General features: G+C 36.5%; 1 protein-coding gene across 2 annotated transcripts in view; it reads right to left on the bottom strand.

Moving 5' to 3' along the window:
• LIPH (lipase H) overlaps positions 1 to 22,352 on the bottom strand; it is a 328,988-nt gene that overhangs the window by 61,048 nt on the left and 245,588 nt on the right. For both annotated transcript variants that reach the window (XM_044058848.1, XM_044058849.1), the window contains 3 exons: positions 11,430 to 11,597; positions 9,540 to 9,629; positions 1,148 to 1,259 (listed from right to left, as the gene is read on the bottom strand). In XM_044058848.1, coding sequence (XP_043914783.1) covers positions 1,148 to 1,259; positions 9,540 to 9,629; positions 11,430 to 11,597 — 370 coding nt within the window. The remainder of the gene's footprint in view (positions 1 to 1,147; positions 1,260 to 9,539; positions 9,630 to 11,429; positions 11,598 to 22,352) is intronic.

The following is a 22,352-nucleotide window of genomic DNA, read 5'->3' as shown; positions in this document are numbered from 1 at the left end:
TGTAGTCCAGGGAGGTACGTCTCAGGTCATTCACACCATCATGGACAATGATGGAGTCATACTTGTACTTGCTTTGGAGTGACCTGAGTGCTTGCGTTATGTGGCGGATCCTGGCACCTGACAGGCAGCTTACAGTGACCTTCTCCATTGTTAAACTCTACCCTCTAACAAAATGGAGCAACAGTACTGCCATGCCTAGTAGCTCAAGACCTTTACTTCAGGCAACTAATATTCATGTTTATCTTTATGAAACAGGTTAAACTGGGCATGGACTTTCTGAAAGTTAATTCCTTCCTCTAAGTGTTTTTCCTTTTTAGCATTATTACATATTCTAGCCTATACATTTATTGATATAATCTATAACTACCTATCAGATACAGTACATTAACTCCTGCTTCAGAAATATCCATTTATTCAACAATAGAAAGCAAGACTAGATTAAATTGTAGGTGTGTGTGTGTGTGTGTGTGTGTGTGTGTGTGTGTGTGTGTGTGTGTGTGTGTGTCTATACCATATAAGCAGGGAGCAAGTCTGCACTCCCTTACTTAATATAGCCTACTCTGAGGTAGTACAAAACTGCCTAGTAAACATTCTCACTTTCTCATTTTAAGCCTTACCACATGCAACAGTTCATGGTGTGAATAGACAGTTTACAAATATATATGATAAGAATCAGTCATGATTTGCTTCCTTTTCTTGTGTACAAAGTCAAATCAGAAGCGTAATTGGAATGAAATGGTATCAGAAGTAGACCTCATTTTCAGAATGGTGAAGGAAAACATTTCAGTCACCAAGGACTGATTAGCATGTAGCACATATATAAAATTCCTTTAAAGGTTTTTAAGTAGCACATATATAAAATTCCTTTAAAGGTTTAAGCATGGTTTGAGTTATAGTTTGGTAACATTATAATATGCACAGTTGCTACATCTGTTATGCTTCAGGACAGTAGCAGTATGACATTTGCCAGTCTGAAAATTGAGTTGTGAAACAGGCTCTCTATGTATGGCAAAACAGGTGGATTTCAACAAAATAATTGTTCAAAATGCATAGCTTTTAAATTTGCACTACAAATGTAAAAGATATACATCCTATTGTACCACGTTTGTATTTTGCAAACACTTTAAAGACATTTCTTTAGACGTACCGGTCCTCCATTGACTGCACAATTTGTCCGGAGCTGTCTGCCAGTTTTACTTCAATGAAACCCCAGTGTAGTACTTTGCCCCATACAATAATATCCAGTAAGTAATAATGTACTGCAAAGAGGAAAAATTGGAAACATTAGTACTGGAGAGTAACATCAATCCAAACTGATTAACTTTTATGTTCTTTTTTCTGTTACTGATTTTCCTTTTTACTTACTGCTTTATCTTATTCAAAGTTACAGCTAGTGAGAATAGAGGGAAAAACAAGCAATGCATTTTCTAGAAATGAATTCATTGAAAGTGGTAAAAACCTGGATGAACTATATCTTTTAAAAACACTTTGGGGAGAGTACAGAATGCTTATGATTTTGTCAGTGGCATTGCAACGAAGTATCATGTTCAGTGACCCTTTTTCATTAACTTCTCAGCATGCAATATAAAGTCCACCAGAAGGAAACCATTCCATATTTTAAAAAGCCATACCAGTTTTAGTGTCACAGTAACTGGGTGTTCTGCAAAGGTGCTATATGGTGTTGACCTAAGCCCACATCAGTCCAGTGAAAAAAACTAGATATTTTTGAAAAGTATAAAAAAGAAAAATGGACATGGATCAGAAAGACAGATTTGATATGGTATAATATTTATGCAAAGTCAAAAGTCAAATTAATTACTACAAAAATGTCAGGCCCAAAGAAATTCAAAGAGAAATACAGGCAAAGGCTTTCAGATATGGAAAATTTCTTAATAAAAAATATCACAAAGAGGAATGTAGAAAAGAAGATCAGTTAAGTAAAAGTTAAAAAATAGAAGTTGATGTTATGGAATGCCTGCAAAGTGAAGGATTTGGTTTAGAAGGTCTAACACAGGTTACATCACAGCATCATGGAACAAGTCCTCAAAATAAGGAAAAACAGGAAGATCAGGAGACATCTGAAGAAGAACTATGGATATGGGAAAGAAAAAGAGATATAATATGGCGTAATATTTATGTAAATGAGAAAGCAAAATTAATCGCTACACCAAAGATATTTGAAGAGAAATACAGGCAAAGGAATCTAATCATGGAAAATTTTACAATACAAAAAATAAGAAGACAGAGAGGAAAGGTAGAAAAGAGGATTAGTAATGGAGAAGTAAAAGACATAGAAACTGAGGTTACGGAGTGCCTGCGAAGTAAAGGATTCAGTGTAGAAAATCGAACTCAGAAAGCAGCAGAGCAGGATAGACCAATGGATATCCAAATTAAGGAGAAACCAGTGGTACGGGAAGCAACCGGTCAGTTGCCATATGAAGATATTTTGGAGTGTTAAACGGGAAACCAGTACAAACATTCACTTGAAGCTGGACAGCAAAGGAAAGAAGAGGAAACGGTGGCAACTCTGACGCAGTTAATGTTGAGTTATAGGTCAGTGAGTTCCCATATGACAGAGCAACGGATGGCACAGGATGAAATTGAAGAGAATGTGCCACAGGAAGATATTACAGAACTTTCTACGGAATGCCCAAAGGAAATGAAGAACAAGAAATGTGCCCTCAGTTTAGAAGAAAATGAGCTAAGAGAAGAGTTGCTTGATTTACTGGACATGGATAGATATATTAAGATCAATGAAAGAAATAGACTGCAGAAGTTCAATAAATCCCCAAAAGTAAGAAGTCTGATAAAACAAATGAAAACAGTAATTAGGACTGTCCATAGAGATCCATGTGATATAACAGAAGTAAACAGGATATATTACTGTGCAGCTAAATTAATAACTGATAAAGTTCTACCACAAGATCACAGGGTAGTGAGGGAGAGGAAGGGGATAAATCGAATGCCATCATGGAAATATCGAATAAAGAAAATTATAAAACAAGACAAGTGTCACTGTTAGAAGAGTATAGAAGAGGGAACAGATCAACACAAATACTCAGAAAGACATGATAAAAGCAATGCACACTGTTATAATGGAACAGGATTTATCATGCACTATCGCAAATAGTAAACTAAAAATATCAGCACAGGCAGAAAAACTTAGAAGATACAAAGATAAATATAAGGGAAAAGTAAAAAGCAATTTATTGATGACCCAAAAAAGTTTTATAGAGAATTAGGAAATACATTAAAAGGAAATGAAAGACCACCAAAAAAGAAGAACTAGATATATTTTGGATAAGTATTTAAGAAGATCCTGTGGAACATAACAAAGATGCTAAATGGACAGAAGAAATAAAAGAAAGAATAAGAAGTTTAAAAGTACAGGATATGAAATGGGATGAAGTAACAGACAGAGAGAATGAAACAAATTTAAGAAAAGCCTCTAATTGGAAAACCCCAGGTCCAGATACAGTACCTAACTTCTGGTTAAAAGTATAAAGATCTTTGCACAAAGATTTAGCCATGAGTAAGAACTAATTAAATGCACACCCTAAACAGACACCAACCTGGCTAACAACAGGATAAACAATGTTCCTACTTAAGAGTGAACCTGCAAGCTACCCTAAAAATTACAGACCAATAACTTGCCTTCTACCGATGTATAAACTATACATGGGAACTGATGTTGACAGAATTTATAGTCATTTAGAAGAAAACTCAATTATGGAAATAGAACAAAAGGGCAATAAAAGAAGATCATTCATTGTTAAATAAAGTCATAGTGGAGAACTATAAAAAGGGGAAGAATCTAAGTGGCATGGATTGACTATAAAAAAACATTTAACAGTATCCCACATTCATGAATAAAAGAGTGCTTAAAATGTATAAGATACACCCTACACTGACAAACTACATCACAGCGAGCATGAAACAGTGGCAAACCACTTTGCAGTTAAGCCATGATAAAGGACAAATTATTATTTAGGGATAAAAATCCAAAGGGGGATATTCCAGAGTGACTGTCACCTCTGCTCTTTTGCCTTGCCCTTAACCCATTAAGCTGTCTGCTTAAGAGATTAGGTCATGGTTATAATTTGGCACCTAGAAAACAAGAAAGTGTAAATGTTTCTCATCATATCTTTGTCAATGATTTAAAACTGTATAGCTCATCAGATGAGAAACTTAAAGCACAGCTGCAAGTAGTCAAAACTTTTTCAGATGATATAAGAATGTCATTCGGTCTTGATAAATGTGCAAAAGCAACCTTTAAAGCATGAAAGCTGCAGCACCAAGAAAACATCAAGAATGTGATACAAAAGAACTTGAACAATAGGGAATGCTTTAATATTTGGGAATTGATGATGGATCAACAATAAAACATGAAGAAATGCAAATAAAACTTAGTAAAGAATATTTTAGAAGACTTAAATTAAGTCTGAAAGCAGCATTCAAATTTTGCAACAAAATTCAAGCTATAAACCAATTTGCTCTTCCTGTCCTAAATGACAGTTTTGGAGTGACTGACCAGGCCTAAAAGGTGTTGGATAGATTAGATAAGAAAACAAGAAGGATGCTTTATACTCATCAAATGATTTATAAAAATCAGTGCATATTAAGATTCTATATTCCCTGTTCCAAAGGAGGTTTGGGCCTCCTTGAAATTGATTAAATGTATAGATCTGCAATTGTGGGACTCCATACATATCTGCTGATCTCACAAGACCCAAACATAGTGAAAGTTTTAAAAGGTGAGGAGGATAAATCTAAGATGACTTCCCTTCTTAGTTTAGCAGAAGCATATTGGTGTCAAGCTGGAATGGAAATCAAACCATAAGTAGATAAAAATCAGGCAGCAACTGAATGTGCCAAAAACAAAAGAAAGAATATAAGGTCAAGGATCAGATGAGGAGGCAAGAAATGTGGAAAATGCATAAATATAGTTGCAAGTATAGAAAACTTGTGGAAGAACCTCATGTTGATCAGGATCAAATGCAGGAATGGTTAAGGAAAGGCAAATTCAAACCAAAAGATGAAAGGTTAATATTGGCGGTCCAAGATAGTGGGTTACATACACGTTGGTTTACAAAGTCCATTGAACATGTGGGAGAAACAGAAAAATGTAGGTTTTGTAAAACAGAACTGGAAACAGAAGGACTGTATACCGAAAGGCATAATAATGTGGCAAAACTGTTGCACTGGGGATTGTGCAAACATTATAATACTGACGTGGCTGAAAAACACTGGAAACATGAGATGCAAAGCATCACAGAAAATGATGAAGTCTATATCACATGGGATCACTCATTATCAACACTTCAAAAGATTGATGCAAGTAAACTAGATATAGTGGTCCATGCAAAGAAGACAAAAGTAGCATTGATCATTGAAATCGCTACACCCAGTGACTACAGCGTCTTGCTTACAGAGAGAGACAGAGTCATATCAGGATTTGCAGGAAGAAATGAGAACAATGTGGAAGAAAGATACCCAGATAGTTCCAGTAGTAGTAGGAGCAATGGCTCTTATAAAAAAGAATCTACAGTTGTATTTAGATATGTTACCAATACATGTGATCCCATACAAATTACAGAAGTAGTCATTACTGGGAAAATTGCAGGTGCTGAAAACAGCACTTCTGGCTGACATCAAAGATGGAAACATTACTAATTTTATGAAGTTTAATCATACTTTGATTTAGGAATGGGGTCCATTCCTGTCATGGTATTAGAAACCCAAAAGATTTGGAAAAATTATAAACAGTGACTGTAGTACCACAAGTCAGTTTTTCACTCTAAGTACACTTCTGACTTGTTTCCCATAACAGCATCAAGAGAAGAATTTAACAATTTACATCCAGTTGAATCAAGAACAAGTATAGGAAATGAACAAACAGAAAATCATGTTGGGTATGCAAATGAGTAAATTTGACAAAATGAGTTTTAGAAGAAAAAAATCTTAAAAAGTCACATCTAGAATAGAAGCAATTGGAGAGGTAGAATTCTTCCAATACTTGGGTATACAGCTAGATAAACTGAAATGTGATTTACAAGTAAACGTTTTGTAGCATATCAGACAAAGCCTTCTATATGACCTAGCAGCCATCATCTAATTGCCTAATATATAACAAGCACCAATAGTTCTACCAGCTCACTACCTGGTCTTTACCATACTGCCAAAGAGAAACCATGTGACTTATAAGTGCCAGCCCTCCTAGGTCACTCAATATTTCCACCCTTTTTTGTCTACCATCATTAGCCTTGTTTCATATATTTGTTCACACTTCTAAGTTCCTGGTATGTTTCTTTCCCATAAACACGTAACTACAAAGACAACTGACTGGCTTGTTTATAAATTTTCCAATCCTTCTGAAAAAATACCTCTCTGGCTGTAGTTCTAACCTTTTCAGATATGCATTTTGTCTTCCTAACCTGTTTGGGTAAATACTTCCTTTTATCACACTGATCTCTTTCTCTCATGCATCTCCCCATCCCTGCCCCCATTTAACCTCCTTGAATACCCTCTTTCATCAATTCTGCTTACTCGTCAATAACAGTTTCCCTTTTTATTGTCTTCATCTGTTTTTTTAAACAGTCATGTACACTTTACTGATTGGTCTCCTTTAAATATTCACACCTCTGTTCATCTTAGTTTTACATTCTATCCCATTAATTTGCATTTACCCTTTTCCTTAATTTTCCTAACGCCACATTATTATAATCCCAGATTACAGCTCCAGTTGAATATCAAGACAGTTTCAGCATTGTCTTAAAATCGCACTTATTCATAATGACTATTAACAAATAATTCATAAGCTAAGCTTCCCTCTTTCATTGACTCTGTATATAGCTAATATCAATTTCTGTTAGTGTTCTGTGCAGAGTCTCCATGTCCTCCCTGCGGTTGAGTGAGCTTTAAAGACCTGCAGTTATTGTGCATGCGTATCTGTGTGTGTGTGTGTGTGTGTGTGTGTGTGTGTGTGTGTGTGTGTGTGTGTGTGTGTGTGTGTGTGTGTGTATGCATCTGTCTTCTTTGAAGGTTGGGAGCTGGGCTGGCAACTCAACACTGTAAAAACACTACTGCCATTCAATCTGTGGACCAGTGATCTGATGTGGTGACCCCTAACTGGGATAAGCTGAAAGACACTGCTTTTACTTATTGGGCTTCCACTCTCCGTACAAAATCAAAACCTTCCATCAAAACAATTTCTTCTTGTTCAGAGAGGCTGCAACACCAAAGCCAGTGTTACTCACAATGAAAACCTCTTTCTTTTATGAAGTCTCTTATCCTTTTCCATTCTTTTCCTTAGTTTCATGCGCATGTGATCTAGTCTCCATCTTTAACTGCTCACCAGTCCTTCTCTCGTTTTGCGATTTCATTAATCTTGTGTTATTTACATTTTATTCCACATCATCCTTTAAACACTTATCCCATACTTCTCTGATATAAATTGCAACACGTTTACCTTGCTTAATTTCCCTGCAATCCTGAAATTCCTGAAATAGCATATCCCTGACCTAATACGCAAATGCTCATCTTTCTGTCACTGTAGTGATGGCTGTCATACTTTCCTGTAACAGCATTTGCAACTCACTCAAGTTTTTATCAATCTCTTTGCATTACAAAACAACATATTTAAATAATTCTTTTATCTCGCAGTATGTCTTAAAAATTCTCACATAATTCTCCCCGATACAACACTGTCACATTTGAGATGGCTTTCTTCTCTCATTCTTATTTCATCTCATCTAAACTCTTCCAGTTGAGTTTGAAGGCATCTGTGAATAATGTAATTTCAGTCTCTCTTTAGTTTTTTGGCCTCTTACTGATTTGCAATAGTTTGTCCTTAACACACAGGTTTTTATCTCCCCATGTCTGCCTTCTATTCCCATTTACCCCAAATTCATATCATTCATGCCATAATGTCAGTTTCTCATTATTCTTTCTAATCCTGTCCTTTTCTTCTTTGCTTGCTCTTGGTGCAGAAATCCCTTCTGAACAAAACATTATATGCTACTTTTCCTTTTACGACAATTCATAGGTTCATAGGTATTTACTAGGCTAATGAACACGAGGGCCTTTTTAAGCCTAGCCATGCATCCCAAATCTCTGACAAGTTCTGATACCCTTGATAAGTGCAAGCATGGGCCTGGGAGATGAACCATTTACAGGTTACTGTGTCTATTAGAGACATAGGTGCCAAACCAGGGAAGAATTTCTTGTTTCCCATCCAATTGTCCAAGTTGCACTTGAATTGGGTTAGGGAGGAACTGTGCTTCACATGGATGGGGAGCCTATTCCATAGATGGAATAGTCTTTGGGATACATGCCTATCTCTGCAGCAGGTCCTATTTATATCACAAGCAAGGTTTAAATCTTTAGAACGGGTACTTCTGGTGCTGTTTGTTATGTGGATATGCAGGAGGTCCATCAGAGTGGGGTCTGACAATGCCCTGTATGCCAGGCATAGATGTCTCCTCAGAATCCTGTAGGACACAGAATACAAGCATAGAGCCTTGAGGCAGTCTGCATAGGACATTTTGCTTACTCCCTGTATTCTTTTAATGAGGAACCTCTGTGGACGTTCTAGTTGTTGGACATGCCTGCTTAGGTGAACTTAATGATAGGTCTGATAAATGCCAAATACAGTGGAACAATGACTTCCTTGGACTTAGATGCCATACCTCTGTTTATAAATTGCACGACATAGAATGATTTCCTCACTGCTATAGACACATGATGGTCAAAGGCTACATTACTATCTATATGTGTTTCTAAGTTCCTGACTACTAGGTCAGCTCTAAGAGGAATGTTGTCAATATGATAGTTACCAGGGATGGATGACTTCCCAAAGGATACTGTTATGCATTTCTTGGCATTTAGTTTAAGTCTATGACTCTAACACCAGTTGTTTGTCTGTGTCAGCCCCTCCTGGAGAATGTTTGTGTCAGTGTGAGATTCAATGACAACTCCTAATTTGCAATCATCTGCAAATATAGTCAGCCAGAGACCACTGACATTGGCCTTGACTTCTCAGAAGTAAATGCTAAAAAGGAGTGGTCCAGGAAGTGATCCCTGAGGGACTCCACTTGTGACTGGCCTCTGTAGTTACATATATATGTTACTATACTCATTGTTTCCTGTAATGAACATTCAAGTAATCAGTCCCCACATGCAAAACTATATAAAGTCTATTTCTACCCCTCTTCATGACTCTCTCCAGCATACATACTATACTCATCTAATGCTCTGAAATCATCTTCACCTAACCAAGACTACCCCCCTTTCTCCCTGTTCCATTCCTCATAATAGAGCTCCGTAGCATCATCACTTCTCCCTGCTACAACACTTTTCATTACTTTCTTTTCCCTGTACATTAAGCGTCCTTTCCTTTTCCCCACTTCACCATCTATCCTTGTCTCTGACCTCTTCATTCAAAAACAGACTTAACTGAAAGGTATGTCTGTGTATCTGCAGCTTTGATATGAAGACAAGAAAGATTGGGATTAAAACACAACGAGAAGATCCATACTCACCACAGAATGGCATCTTGCTTGTTGTATCAAAGTAAAATTTGGTCTGAGGGTGACTTTTAAGAGTATCTTTCCATTTATCAACCCAGTATCCTGTGGAAATTAAAAAAAAACTTTACAGCAACAAAACAAGGAAAAATATATTATGTTTTACAATCCAAGCTCAACATTTGAGATATCATATATTTATGATCAATGACTGATAAGGAACGGCTGATACACAACTAGCAGGCCATTATAAATGTACCTGATAAACTATATACAACAGTTGCTGCAGTTTCCAGAAGGACAACATAAGATAGACTATGGAAGAATTTGAGGCCGCCCATCCAATAATTTTGGTTTACCTTGAAGGGTTCAAGGGCATTACTTAGCTTGACTTGTAGTAAAAGATCGTTTAAAATGTGTGGAATATGCCAAATGTGAATCTTTTACAGTAATATGTTTTACTTATCTGCTGATGAAGGCTGGTTCTTTTAACTAGGTATTTGAGGAATCGTGTTCTCTGAATGACCATGATGGACACAGCTTACCATGGAGGAGTATTTAAGAGACTAAATACAATTGGGGGTTGCCATTCTGCAATTACCTAGACGGCACTGATCATTTTAGTTAGACGTCTCTGAAATCTGTTAAATTAGCTAAAATGCTTCAACAAATACCTATGAAAATGGGGATTATTTTCAGTATTGGGTCTGATAACAATGAGAAAAAGGGAATTAAGACTTTTTTGGTTCTAGAGTAGATTCTTTAGAAATTAGTTGTGTCAAATAGAAGAACTGAGAATTAATACAAATACATAATGGTTGAAAGGTAAGGCATTATCAACAAGAGTGTATAGATCACCTACAATGTCTGACTGGAGGAGTGTGTCATCTCTTTGTATGATGTAGAAACATTTTGTTTACTAAAGTAAACTATACTATATTTTTTAATATATTGTCCTTGCACCAGTTGTTAATATATTCTAATTGATGTTGGAGCAATTGTAAGTCACTGGAATAATAAATAACAAGAGGATGTCTGTGTTCAAATTTTACCACATAGCCTTCACTTACTTGTCAAGGCTGTAATCAGTTTTAGTTACTGGGTACAACTGCAAGGACCCACACAGACTTCCCTGAACTGTTCTCTGGCTTTTGACATGTTTAAACTTGCACTGCTTACAAGCAGGGCTTAGTGAGGATTGATCTATCTAATTCCAGGATCATAAATTCTGCATGCTGACTGACTTGTTTTACATCCATCAAATACACCTGCCAATCCCTTTACTCTGGCATTCAGATTTGCAGCATATGTACAAAAATCATTACTATTTCACTTGTTTATTGCTTTGGTAGTTTGGTTTTATTTTATGAAATTGTAGAATTTAATACAAGTGTGCTTAAATGGGTGGCCACAGTGGTGCAGCAGTTAGCGTTGCTGCCTTACAGCAATAGATTCTCTGGTTCGATCCTTGGCTGGGGTACCTGCTGTGCAAAGTCTGCATGCCCTCCCCATAATCACGTGGGTTTCCTCCGGGTTTTCTGGTTTCCTCTCACATCCCTAAGACATGCTATAGGTGGATTGGATACTCTAAATTGGCCCTAGGCTTGAGTGCGTGCATGTGTGTGCCTTCCCTGGAAGGTTGGGCACCGGGCTGGCAACTCAACACTGTAAAACTCCACTGCCAGTCATGAGCAGACAGGTGATCTGCTGTGGTGACCCCTAACCGTGAAAAAGCTGAAAGAAGAAGAAGAATACAAGTGTACTTAAATAAAATCAGTATTTTCGAAATGACTTTTTCTAAACATCTTTACAATGTCAAGGGTTGATTGTTAAGCCCTGATTATCTGCACCTTTGAAAACTAGGCAGTCATATAGTCACTAAAAAGAATAAAACATGGAGCTTACCAAGGGTTGGACACTGGCTCAAAGAAAGTGCATCACAGGATGTACAGGCCGCTTTCTGGAACTCACTATAGGAAGCACATGGGTATGTGGTTATGTTGCATTCTGGTTTCAATGAGTTTAGGAACAGGAACACAGACCTTTGGTGATCACATACCAAATATTGTTTCCCTGTACAAAATGAAATAACATCTGTCACATTCTGTAAATAGGGCAACAAGGAGATCATAATCAAGATTGTTAATATACTTCATGTAAAAGTATTTCTTCAAGACATCTTCTTGACTTAGAGCAAACTATTGCAGTTGTGCTGGCGTTGGGGAACAGATCAGATAGGAATGCTTACCTGTTGCACATAACCCTTGATTGTGTTACACATTAAAGGTTGGGGTGATCAGAATGACCAGTAACTCAGACTAACTGACTGTGGTATTTTAGCTGCCTGTGTGCTGCAAACAACTCTTCCATGTAAGGGAACAACAGCATTGCAAACTGTGCATGGGTGGTGTTGTAGAATTTAATTCTATGGGTGGTGTATTTGCACCAAAACATTGCTTGCTTTTTTTTCCGTAACTTAATTTGCAAGAAATGTACAAGGAAAATGGTCTCATGAATGCTGGGATATCCTAATATAGTTAATAATACAAGGACTATACACTTTGCTCCACATGAGGCCTCATTTTTATTTATTTGTTTTCTTGTGTCGGTTTAGTCATTTAAGCTATGTCTTGGTTAAAACCATGGTGTTATTCATATGAGAAGATTTGGGAAGGGCACTAGGAATATTCCTTCTACTCTCCACTTGGAGTGAGTTGTTCAGAAACTAAGGAGGACTGCAAACACTACCTTAACAATGGCAAGAGAAAAATCTGAGTTTGCCAAAAAAAAAACTGAAATTGTCATTATTGATTTGTGTTTGGGTGGTTAGTCATGAGAAAATATGTCTGAAGTTTGTTAAAGATTACCAACCTATTCATAGTGAACTGATTTGAGACAGTGTTGTGTATTTTTTAATTTCTCCAAGTCTTTTGGGTTTCTAATACCATGACAGGAATGGACCCCATTCCTAAGTCAAAGTCTGATTAAAGTTCATGAAATTAGTATTGTTTTAATCTTTGATGTCAGCCAGTAGTGCTCTTCGCAGCACCCACAATGTGCCCAGTAATGACTCCTTCTGCAGTTCGTCTGGAATTACATGTATTGGTAACATATCTAAATACAACTGTAAATTCTTTTTTATAAGGTATGTTGCTCCTACTACTATTGGAACTGTCTGGGTATCTTTCTTCCACATTGCTCTCATTTCTGCCTGCAGATCCTGATATTTTATGACTTTGTGTTTCTCTGTACGCAAGACACTGTAGTCACTGGGTGTGACAATTTCAATGATCAGTGCTACTACTGTCTTCTTTTCTTGGACCACTATATCCAGTTTTCTAGTATCTATCCTTTGAACTGTTGGTAATGGATGATTGCATGTGATGTAGACTTCTTCATTTTCTATGATGCTTTGTGGCTCATGTTTCCAGTGTTTTTCATTACTTCATTAGCATAATGTTTGCACAATCCCCAATGCAACAGTCTTGCTACATTATTATGCCTTTCAGTATACAGTCCTTCTGTCATTAGTATGTCGCAACCAGCAGTGAGGTGTGCAACTGTTTCTAATTCGATTTTACAAAACCTACATTTGTCTGTTTCTCCCACATGTTCAATGGACTTTATAAACCAATGTGTATGCAGCCCACTATCTTGGGCCACCAATATTAACCTTTCAGCTCTTGGTTCGAATTTGCCTCTCCTTAACCATTCCTGTGTTTGTTCCTGATCAACATGAGGTTCATCCAGAAGTTTTCTATACTTGCAACTATATTTATGCTTTTTCCACATTTCTTGCCTTCTCATCTGATCCTTCACTTTATATTCTTTCTTTTGTTTTCTGGCACATTCAGTTGCTACCTGATTTTTATCTACTTCTGGTTTGATTTCCATTCTTGCTTGATGCCAATAAGCTTCTGCTAGATTAAGCAGAGAAGTCATCTTAGATTTATTCTCCTCATGTTTCAAAACTTTCACTAAGTTTGGGTCTTGTGAGGTAAGCAGATCTGTGTGGAGTCCCACAATTACAGATCTATACATATAATCAATTTCAAGGAGGCCCATTCCTCCTTCTGAATGGGGAATAGATAATCTTGGTATGCACTGATTTTTATAAATAATTTGGCGAGCATGAAGCATCCTTCTTGTTTTCCTATCTAATCTATCCAACACATTTTGGGGCCAGTCAATCACTCCAAAACTGTTTTAGGACAGGAAGAGCAAATTGGTTTATAGCTTGGATTTTGTTCCTAGATGTCAGTGCTGTTTTCAGGATTAATTTAAGTCTTCTGAAGTATTACATACTAAGTTTTATCTGCATTTGTTCATGTTTTATTGCTGATCCTTCATTAATTCCCAAATATGTATACACTCCTTCTTTCTCAAGTTTTTTATATCACATTCTTGTCCCAAACTAATGTTTTCCTGTTTTAAAGGTTGCTTTTGCACATTTATCAAGACCAAATGACATTCTTATGTGATCTGAAAAAGTTTTGACAACTTGCAGTTGTGCTTTCAGTTCCTCATCTGATGAGCTATACAGTTTTAAATCATTGACAAACAGAAGGTGAGAAGTCTTTATACTTTGTTGTTTTCTAGGAGCCAGATTATAGCCATGGCCTAAGCGGTTTAGTAAACAGTTTAATGGATTAAGGGCAAGGCAGAATAGTAACGGTGAAAGAGAGTCACCCTGGAATATCTCCCTTTGAATTTTTATCCCCTGGATAGCAATTTGTCCTTTATCATGGCTTAATTGCAATGTAGTCTGCCACTGTTTCCTGGTCACTGTAACGTAGCCGATCAATGTGGGGTGTATCATATATTTTTTAAGCACTCTTTTATCCATGAATGAGGGATACTATCAAATATTTTTTTGTAGTCAATCCATGCCATACTTAGATTCTTCCTCTTTTTACAGTTCTCCACTATGACTTTATTTAACAACTGATCCTTTCTTCCATATGACTTTCTTTTATTGCCTTTTTGTTCTACCACCATAAGTGAGTTTTCTTCTAAATGACTATAAACTCTGTCGGCATCAATTCCCATGTATAGTTTATACGTCTTCAGTAGGCATGTTATTGGTCTATAATTTTTAGGGTAGCTTGCAGGTTCACTCTTAAGTAGGAGCATTGTTTCTCCTGTTTTTAGTCAGGTTGGTGTCTGTTGTGGGTATGCATATAAATAGTTATTAACTCAAGGCTAAATCTTTGTGCAAAGATATTAATACTTTTAACCACAAATTAAGTACTGCATCTGGGCCTGGGGTTTTCCAATTGGAGGCTTTTCTTAACTTTGTTTCAATCTCTCTAGCTGTTACTTCATCCCATTTCATATCCTGTACCTTTAAACTTCTTATTCTTTCTTTTACTTCTATCCATTTAGCATCTTTATGTTCCACAGGTTCTTCATAGTTACTTCTACAAAATGTATCTATTTTTTTCTTTTTTTGGCGGCCTTTCAATTCCTTTTGCCTTATTTCCCATTTCTCTATAAAACCTTTTTGGGTCATCAATAAATTTGCTTATTTTGCAATTTTCCTTTATATTTATCTTTGTATCTTCTAAGTTTTTCCACCTGTGCTGAAATTGTTAGTTTATTTGTGATAGTACATGATAGATCCTGGTCTGTTGTAATATTGCGCATTGCTTTTATCACATCTATCTTAGTATTTTTGTTGATTTATTCCCTCTTCTATAGTCTTCTAACAGTCGCACTTCTTGTCTTAATTGCTTTATAATTTTCTCTATTCGATATTTCCATGATGGTATTCCATTTCTCCCCCTCCTTTCCCTCACCACCCTGTGATCTTCTGGTAGAACTTTATCAGTTATTAATTTAGCTGCACAGTAATACATTCTGTTTATTTCTGTTATATCGTATGGATCTCTATGAACAGTCCTAATTACTGTGTTCATTTGTTTTATCAGGCATCTGACCTTTGGGGTTTTATTAACCTCCTGCAGTTTATTTCTTTCATTGATCTTGATATATCTGTACATGTCTATTAAATCAAGTAATTCTTTTCTTGGCTCATTTTCTTCCAAACTGAGGACACATCCCTTGTTTTCCAATTTCTGCAGGGATTTTATAGCATTTTCTTGTGACACAGTCTCATCAATTTCATCCTGTGTCGTCTGTTGCTCTATTATATGGGAACTCACCGGCCTATCACACCTCAGCATTGACTGCATCAGAGTTTCCACAGTTTTATTTTCCTTCCCTTGCTATCTAGCTTCAAGTGAACGTTTATACTGGTTTCCTGTGGAAGGCTCCAAATTATCTTCATATGCCTCCTGACTAATTGCTTCCTGTTCCACAGAGTTCCCCTTATTTGGATATCCATTACTCTATCCTGTTGTGACACTTTCTGAATTAGATTTTCTACATTAAATCCTTCACTTTGCAGGTATTCCATAACCTGAGTTTCTATTTTGTTAACCTCTCCATTACTAACCTCCTTTTCTACTTTTCCACTTTGTCTTCTTATTTTTTGTATTGTAAAGCTTTCCATGTCCGGATTCCTTTGTCTGTATTTTTCTTCAAATATCTTTGGGGCTGCCTTCTTTACACTGATTAACTTAGCTTTCTCCTGTGCATAAATATTACATTATATTAAATCTCTCTTTCTTTCCCATGTCCATATTTCTTCTTCAGATATTTCCTGATCTTCCTGTTTCTCCCTGCTTTGGGGACTCACTCCATCCTGCTGTGATGTAACAAACCTGTGTTAGACCTTCTACATCAAATCCTTCACTTCGCAGGCACTCCATAACTTCAAATTCTATTTTTTTTAACTTCTACTTTACTTGTCTTTTCTACAGTCCATCTTTATGATACTATTTTTTTTTTCATTGTGAACTTTTCCATATCTGGATGCCTTTGTCTGTATTTCTCTTCAAATATCTTTGGGGCTGCCTTCTTAATATTGATTAACTTAGCTTTCTTCTTTGCATAAATATTCCACCATATCAAACCTCTCTTTCTTTTTCAAGTCCATATTTCTATTTTATACTTTTCAAATATTTCTTGGTTTTGTTGTTTACATTTTTGCATTTCCTCAGATGCTTCTTTTTCCAAACAGATCAAGGTTTCTTGATCTATATACTGTTTCTCACAAATCTGTGGTATTAGTGAACACAAATTTTCATTTGAAGCTTCTGACAGTTTTTCTTGCGGAAGTATTTTTCTTTCCTCTAATTTCTCTGTAAATCATTTTGTATAGCTTGTGTCTGGAAATTATGGGCTTTTTGTATAATAGTAACAATACATAATTTCTTTCTTATCCTCAGTAGCCCATTTTTATAATCTTTATGGCTCTTCTTTGGCCTATCAGTTTTTGTGATTTTTGTGGACTGTTACTTCTTTGTACAAACAGGGGGGCATCCTCCCACTGGGCCTGGCCTAACCCTATTGTAGGAATGTTTCCGTATTTTGAGGATTCTACACTGTCATCTTTTCCGGTCCTGGCACCAGTGTGCCTACCAAGACTGGGCACTTTTTATCCTGGGTCTTGTGCACCCAGCTACCTTTTTTTAGTTTTTGACCTACTTCTGTCAATGATGTATGCTATATAAATACAGTCTGTATATCAGTGTCTCCTTGGTGAGATTTTGTGAAAACAGGGTCCACCTTGAGAAGGTACTCACCAAGACTTGAGGATGAATTCAGTTTCAGCACTGCTACTCTCCTTTGCTTGCTGACTTTTCATCTCTCCATTCAGACACCATCATCTCTCCATGACTCAGATGAAATAAGAGATACTGGATTGCATAAAGTATACTATGGCAAGTTTGATTATATTACCAAATAACATTTAGCAGCTCAATTTTCACCTACTTTGACCACAGAAGATGAAAGCATTGTAGACAGATGTACTGTTTATTAACGTATATCACAGAGTCACACAGAAATATCAGTGGCACAATTGTAGATGCAGCCCAAAATCTTTAGTAGAAAGCCAGATTGCAGGGCAGAAGTAACATTGCAATGAGGAATGTATTTGTCATAATTTCATTTGTTGCAATAGGAATGTTCCCAATGGAAAGATGTGCCCTCCTAGCATAATATGTATTGTTGCTTAAATACAGAAAAATGTATGGGAAAATATAGTTAAACCATTAGAAGTTACTGGTTTCCAAATGTGTACCTTCGTCCATTTCCCATTGGAATTTATGATGTATGTGTGGAGACAGAGCACTCTCACAGTGATTTGCAAAGCTTTGGAAACGTACAAAAATAAGGCCCAATGGTGTGTGCTCTCTTATATGGTCAACTTTTAAACAGAAAGAGAAGAGAAGACAAGAGTTCAGATTTAAGTTAGGAATGTATTTCTGACAGAATCAGATGTTTTTCAAGAATGGGAGAAAATACATGCAATGAAATCAGAATTTATTCATGTTAAGGCCAAGCTTGGTTTTCCATCAGGAAGTGAAAAGAGGGCATTGAATTATTCTCAAATGGAGCACTTCTCAACATTTAAACAATCAGATTTGTGTTAAAACAATAAATGTGTACTAAAGAATGCCAGGCAGCTGAAGAATTGTTATCTTTATGGAAAGATAGGTATTTTTAGCATAATGTGCATACAGAATGTATACTAACTGTGATAATCTGGGATGTGCCAAAGATCACTGTGACAAAAGGTTTACAGGATGTAGGTAGTTGGAACATTTTTGGTTTAAATGAACAAAAATTAGGAAAAAAGAAAAAAGAAATGGAAATAACACCGAAAATGACACCAGACGATGTTACAGAAAGTGACAATGAGAAGTTTATTGTAGGAAGAGGGAAGTCAATACTTGTTGATAAAGAAACAATGGTATTTTTGTTGAGACTATTAATAGACTGAAATGTTATAGGATGAGTGTGAATAAAACACAGTCAAAAGCTGTGAAATAGACAAGGACTAAATAAATAGTAAAATATTATCGAATGTAAAAGCAGAAACAGACAGTATAAAACATGAAAAGAATAAGTATGTATGAAAACGGTTTTAAAATTATACATGGGTAATATGTATAATAGCATGCGTTTAGCAAGAAGATGCAGATATCTTTTTCTCAAGCATATATCATAACAGAAAGAGAAACAGTGAACAAAAGTGTTTTATCTATTATAATGGGAGTGCTACAGAATCCTGAAAGCTCAAAATCCTGAAGACCAAAATCTCGAAAGTTCAAAATACTGAAAACCCAAAATACTGAAAACACACGATACCAACACTTACTATATTCCAGTACAAGTACATACAGAAACATATTACCCTTCAACTATATGCAGGGGGGCAAGCCCCCCTGCACCTCCACACCCCCTGCTACTTAAATATATCAACTCCAAGATTGCACTTCACTACACTAAGTGCACTGTCGAAGTTGATATATTTAAGTAGTAGGGGGTGTGGGGGGTGCACCCTCCTCATGGGGTGGTACAGGGGGGCTTGCCCCCCTGCTTATACTTAGAGAATTAGTAATATGGTTTGTGTTTTGTTTCTGTATGTACTTATGCCGGAATATAGTAAGTGTTGGTATCTTGCCTGTTTTCAGTATTTTGAGCATTCAAGATTTTGGTCTCAGGAATTTGGGCTTTCAGGATTCTGTAGCCCTCCTAGCATAATATGTATTGTTGCTTAAATACAGAAAAATGTATGGGGATTATGATTTTTCTAAAACACTGATAAAATGCACCTATGAATAATGCATTGATTTTGGTTGTGTTTGATTTACTTGAGATGCCATTTAGTCAAGACAGCAATCATGTCATTTAAGGTTTCATCAATATATATAAGCTATAAAAGTGTAAGTGGTTTATGCTGGTAGTAAGTGCTTACATGTATGTTTGTGCCTGTGTTTTGAGTGGTGTATACAATGTATGTGCGACAGGTTTGTCTGAATGTGTATGTGTCTTTGCCTAACAGTGTGCCTGAGGGTGAGTGTGGGTAAGGAAAATTAGTGCAAAATCATCAGTGAGGTTAAGGAAGTTTTTAAGTTTTCTGGGTGGTTGTGCAATCTCAGAATTAGTATTGTAGCATAGCATAGTGGTTATTATCAAGTAAAAGAGCACAACTAATAAGATAAATGTTAAAAGTGATCTAAGCAACGACTGAAAGTGCAATCAGTGGTGTAAACTGTGTTTATAACAGTGATATAAAGAATACTTTGTAAAATACAGATATTAATTTAATTGCACTAAGCTTTTCGAGAAGTTGGAGCTGTTCCTTTAAGACATTATACTTACCTGGCTGTATTAGTATGAACAGATTTCTTTAATTATTTGTATGGGATATAAAAGGAGGAGTGTGGAGGAAACCCAAGTAGAGAGACTTTACTTTGTGGAAAGGGACTTGTAGTCCAGATAAGCATTGAGAGAGAGAGAGAGAGAGAGAGAGAGAGAGAGAGAGAGAGAGACAAAGCCAACTATATTGGAAAAAAAGAGCTGAAAACATTTCCTGCCAGAGGAATTCAGAGAAAGTAAGGCCCACAGAGAGCTACCTACAAAAACTGTTTCATAACAGTATAAGACTAAAGTAAACGTATGTTCTGTACATTCAATTAAACCATAAGATCTGTCTTGTGCTGTTATATACAACACACTGTGGTTTACTATGGCAAACTCAAACATACAAATGCTGACTCTAGCCATACCAAATTAAAAATGTCAAAGCATACAGTGTTGATGAACTACAATCACTGAGAAATTTGAACTGTGAAACTCCCTACTGCAATGGACCCAGAAAAAAGTGCTAACATGGGTTCTGATGTGGGGAAAGTTAGAAATATTGGTATTGTAGCTGGTAACCAAACATACTGATGAACCAATAGAATGATAAGACCCAAAGAAAGACTGCTGACAATAAAACGTATGCTGCTGCTTAAGAAAATACAGCCTTCTGAATGTCACAGGCAATATTATAATATAGCATTGTTCCTTTTGGGCTATATATATATATATATATATATATATATATATATATATGTATTGGAGCGCTACAGAATTCTGAAAGCCCAAAATCCTGAGACCAAAATCTCGAAAGTTCAAAATACTGAAAACTCAAAATACTGAAAATACACAGGATAGCAACACTTACTATATTTCAGCTCAAGTACACACAGAAACAAATAAAACACAAACCATATTACTCTTCTCCAAGTATAAGAACCCCCCCACACACACACCCTGCTACTTAAATATATCAACTCCGAGATTGCACTTAGTGTAGTTAAGTACAATCTCGGAGTTGATATATTTAAGTAGCAGGTAGTGTGGGGGGCTTGTTCCCCTGCATATAGTTGAAGGGTAATATGTTTCTGTATGTACTTGTGCTGAAATATAGTAAGTGTTGGTATCATGTGTGTTTTCACTATTTTGAGTTTACAGTATTATGAACTTTCGAGAATTTGCTCTCAGGATTTTGGGCTTTCAGGATTCTGTAGCTCTCCAGTATATATGAATATATATATATATATATATATATATATATATATATATATATATATATATATATATATATATATCTAGGAGCGCTACAGAATCCTGAAAGCCCAAAATCCTGAAGACCAAAATCCTGAGAGCAAATTTTCCCGTTCGATTCTCGGCTTGGGTTGGCAGTGCCTTCTGTGTGGAGTCTGCATGTCCTCCCAGCGGTCGAGTGGGCGTTCAAAAGACATGCGTTGAACGGGCATGTCTTCGTTGAAGGTTGGGCATCGGGCTGGCAACTCGACACCATAAAAAACAACTGCCAATCATTAGCAGACTGGAGTTCCGCTGTGGTGACCCCTATATACACACACACACACACACACACACACACACACACACACACACACACACACACACACACACACACACACACTGAAGATTTGGGTGCACAACTAACTAACTCCAAAGGCAACCAGGATTAACTGTGAATATGCTCAGTGCCAAGGTACATATGACAGAGATTAAACACCTTAGGTATGTTACAGGATAAATGTTTAAACCACAAAAAGAGCATTTTTAGGTCTAGTGGTGAATTACTGGAAGTTCATGCCCCATTTTGCCATGATAGTTTGCTCCTTCACAGCTCTAAACAGGAGAAAATGCCGGTCAAAATACATGGACAGTAGAAGCAGCCACTGCTTCTGGGAAGCTAAAAGGAATGCTATGACTGGTGCCTGTGTCAGTATCTTCTGACTTTAGTAAAGCTCTTACAATCTAGAGAGGATGTGGAGTTAGGAGCAATGCTCCCTGAAAACAGCAGATGGAGAGGAGCATTCCATCTATTTATTCTACCACAAGCTAAGAAAAGCAGAGGCTGGATATTCTGTGACTGAATTGGATTGCCTCAACATCAAATCGACACTTGGTTCCCTAAGATATTATTAGTTAGGGAAAGAATTCCACTCTATGAATGGACAGTCCTCCCTAGTAAGGTTATGCCAACAAGAGAATGGAAACACATAGCTTGGTAGGTGGTCAATATCATTATTGCTATTTAAATTCAACATCCGTAACAGACCAGGACTGGCCTACAACAATGTGCATGACATGGTTTTAAGGAAATAGTTCATTAGGAATGAAACCAGTCTTTACAAGCTGGGGGGTGGGTTAAATAAAAGAGTACAACTGACTCAAATATCTCAAAATTGTGGTGCAAAAAATATCTATATGTATAAACAGTGGTGTAAATTGTGTTCATAATTACAGTAATTGTTTTATACATTGGAGCTATTGCTTTAATGCCAGATAGTTGCCTGGCTACATTATTAAAAGCAAATTTTTTTGATGATCTGTAGAATATAATATAATATAATATAATATAATATAATATAATATAATATAAAATGAGGA

The sequence above is a fragment of the Protopterus annectens genome, chromosome 16.part0, assembly GCF_019279795.1.
Source record: "Protopterus annectens isolate FY-2018-M chromosome 16.part0, PAN1.0, whole genome shotgun sequence".
NCBI lineage: Eukaryota > Metazoa > Chordata > Ceratodontiformes > Protopteridae > Protopterus > Protopterus annectens.
The sequence above is the reverse complement of the archived record's forward strand: the minus strand, read 5'-3'. Positions and strand labels throughout refer to the sequence as shown.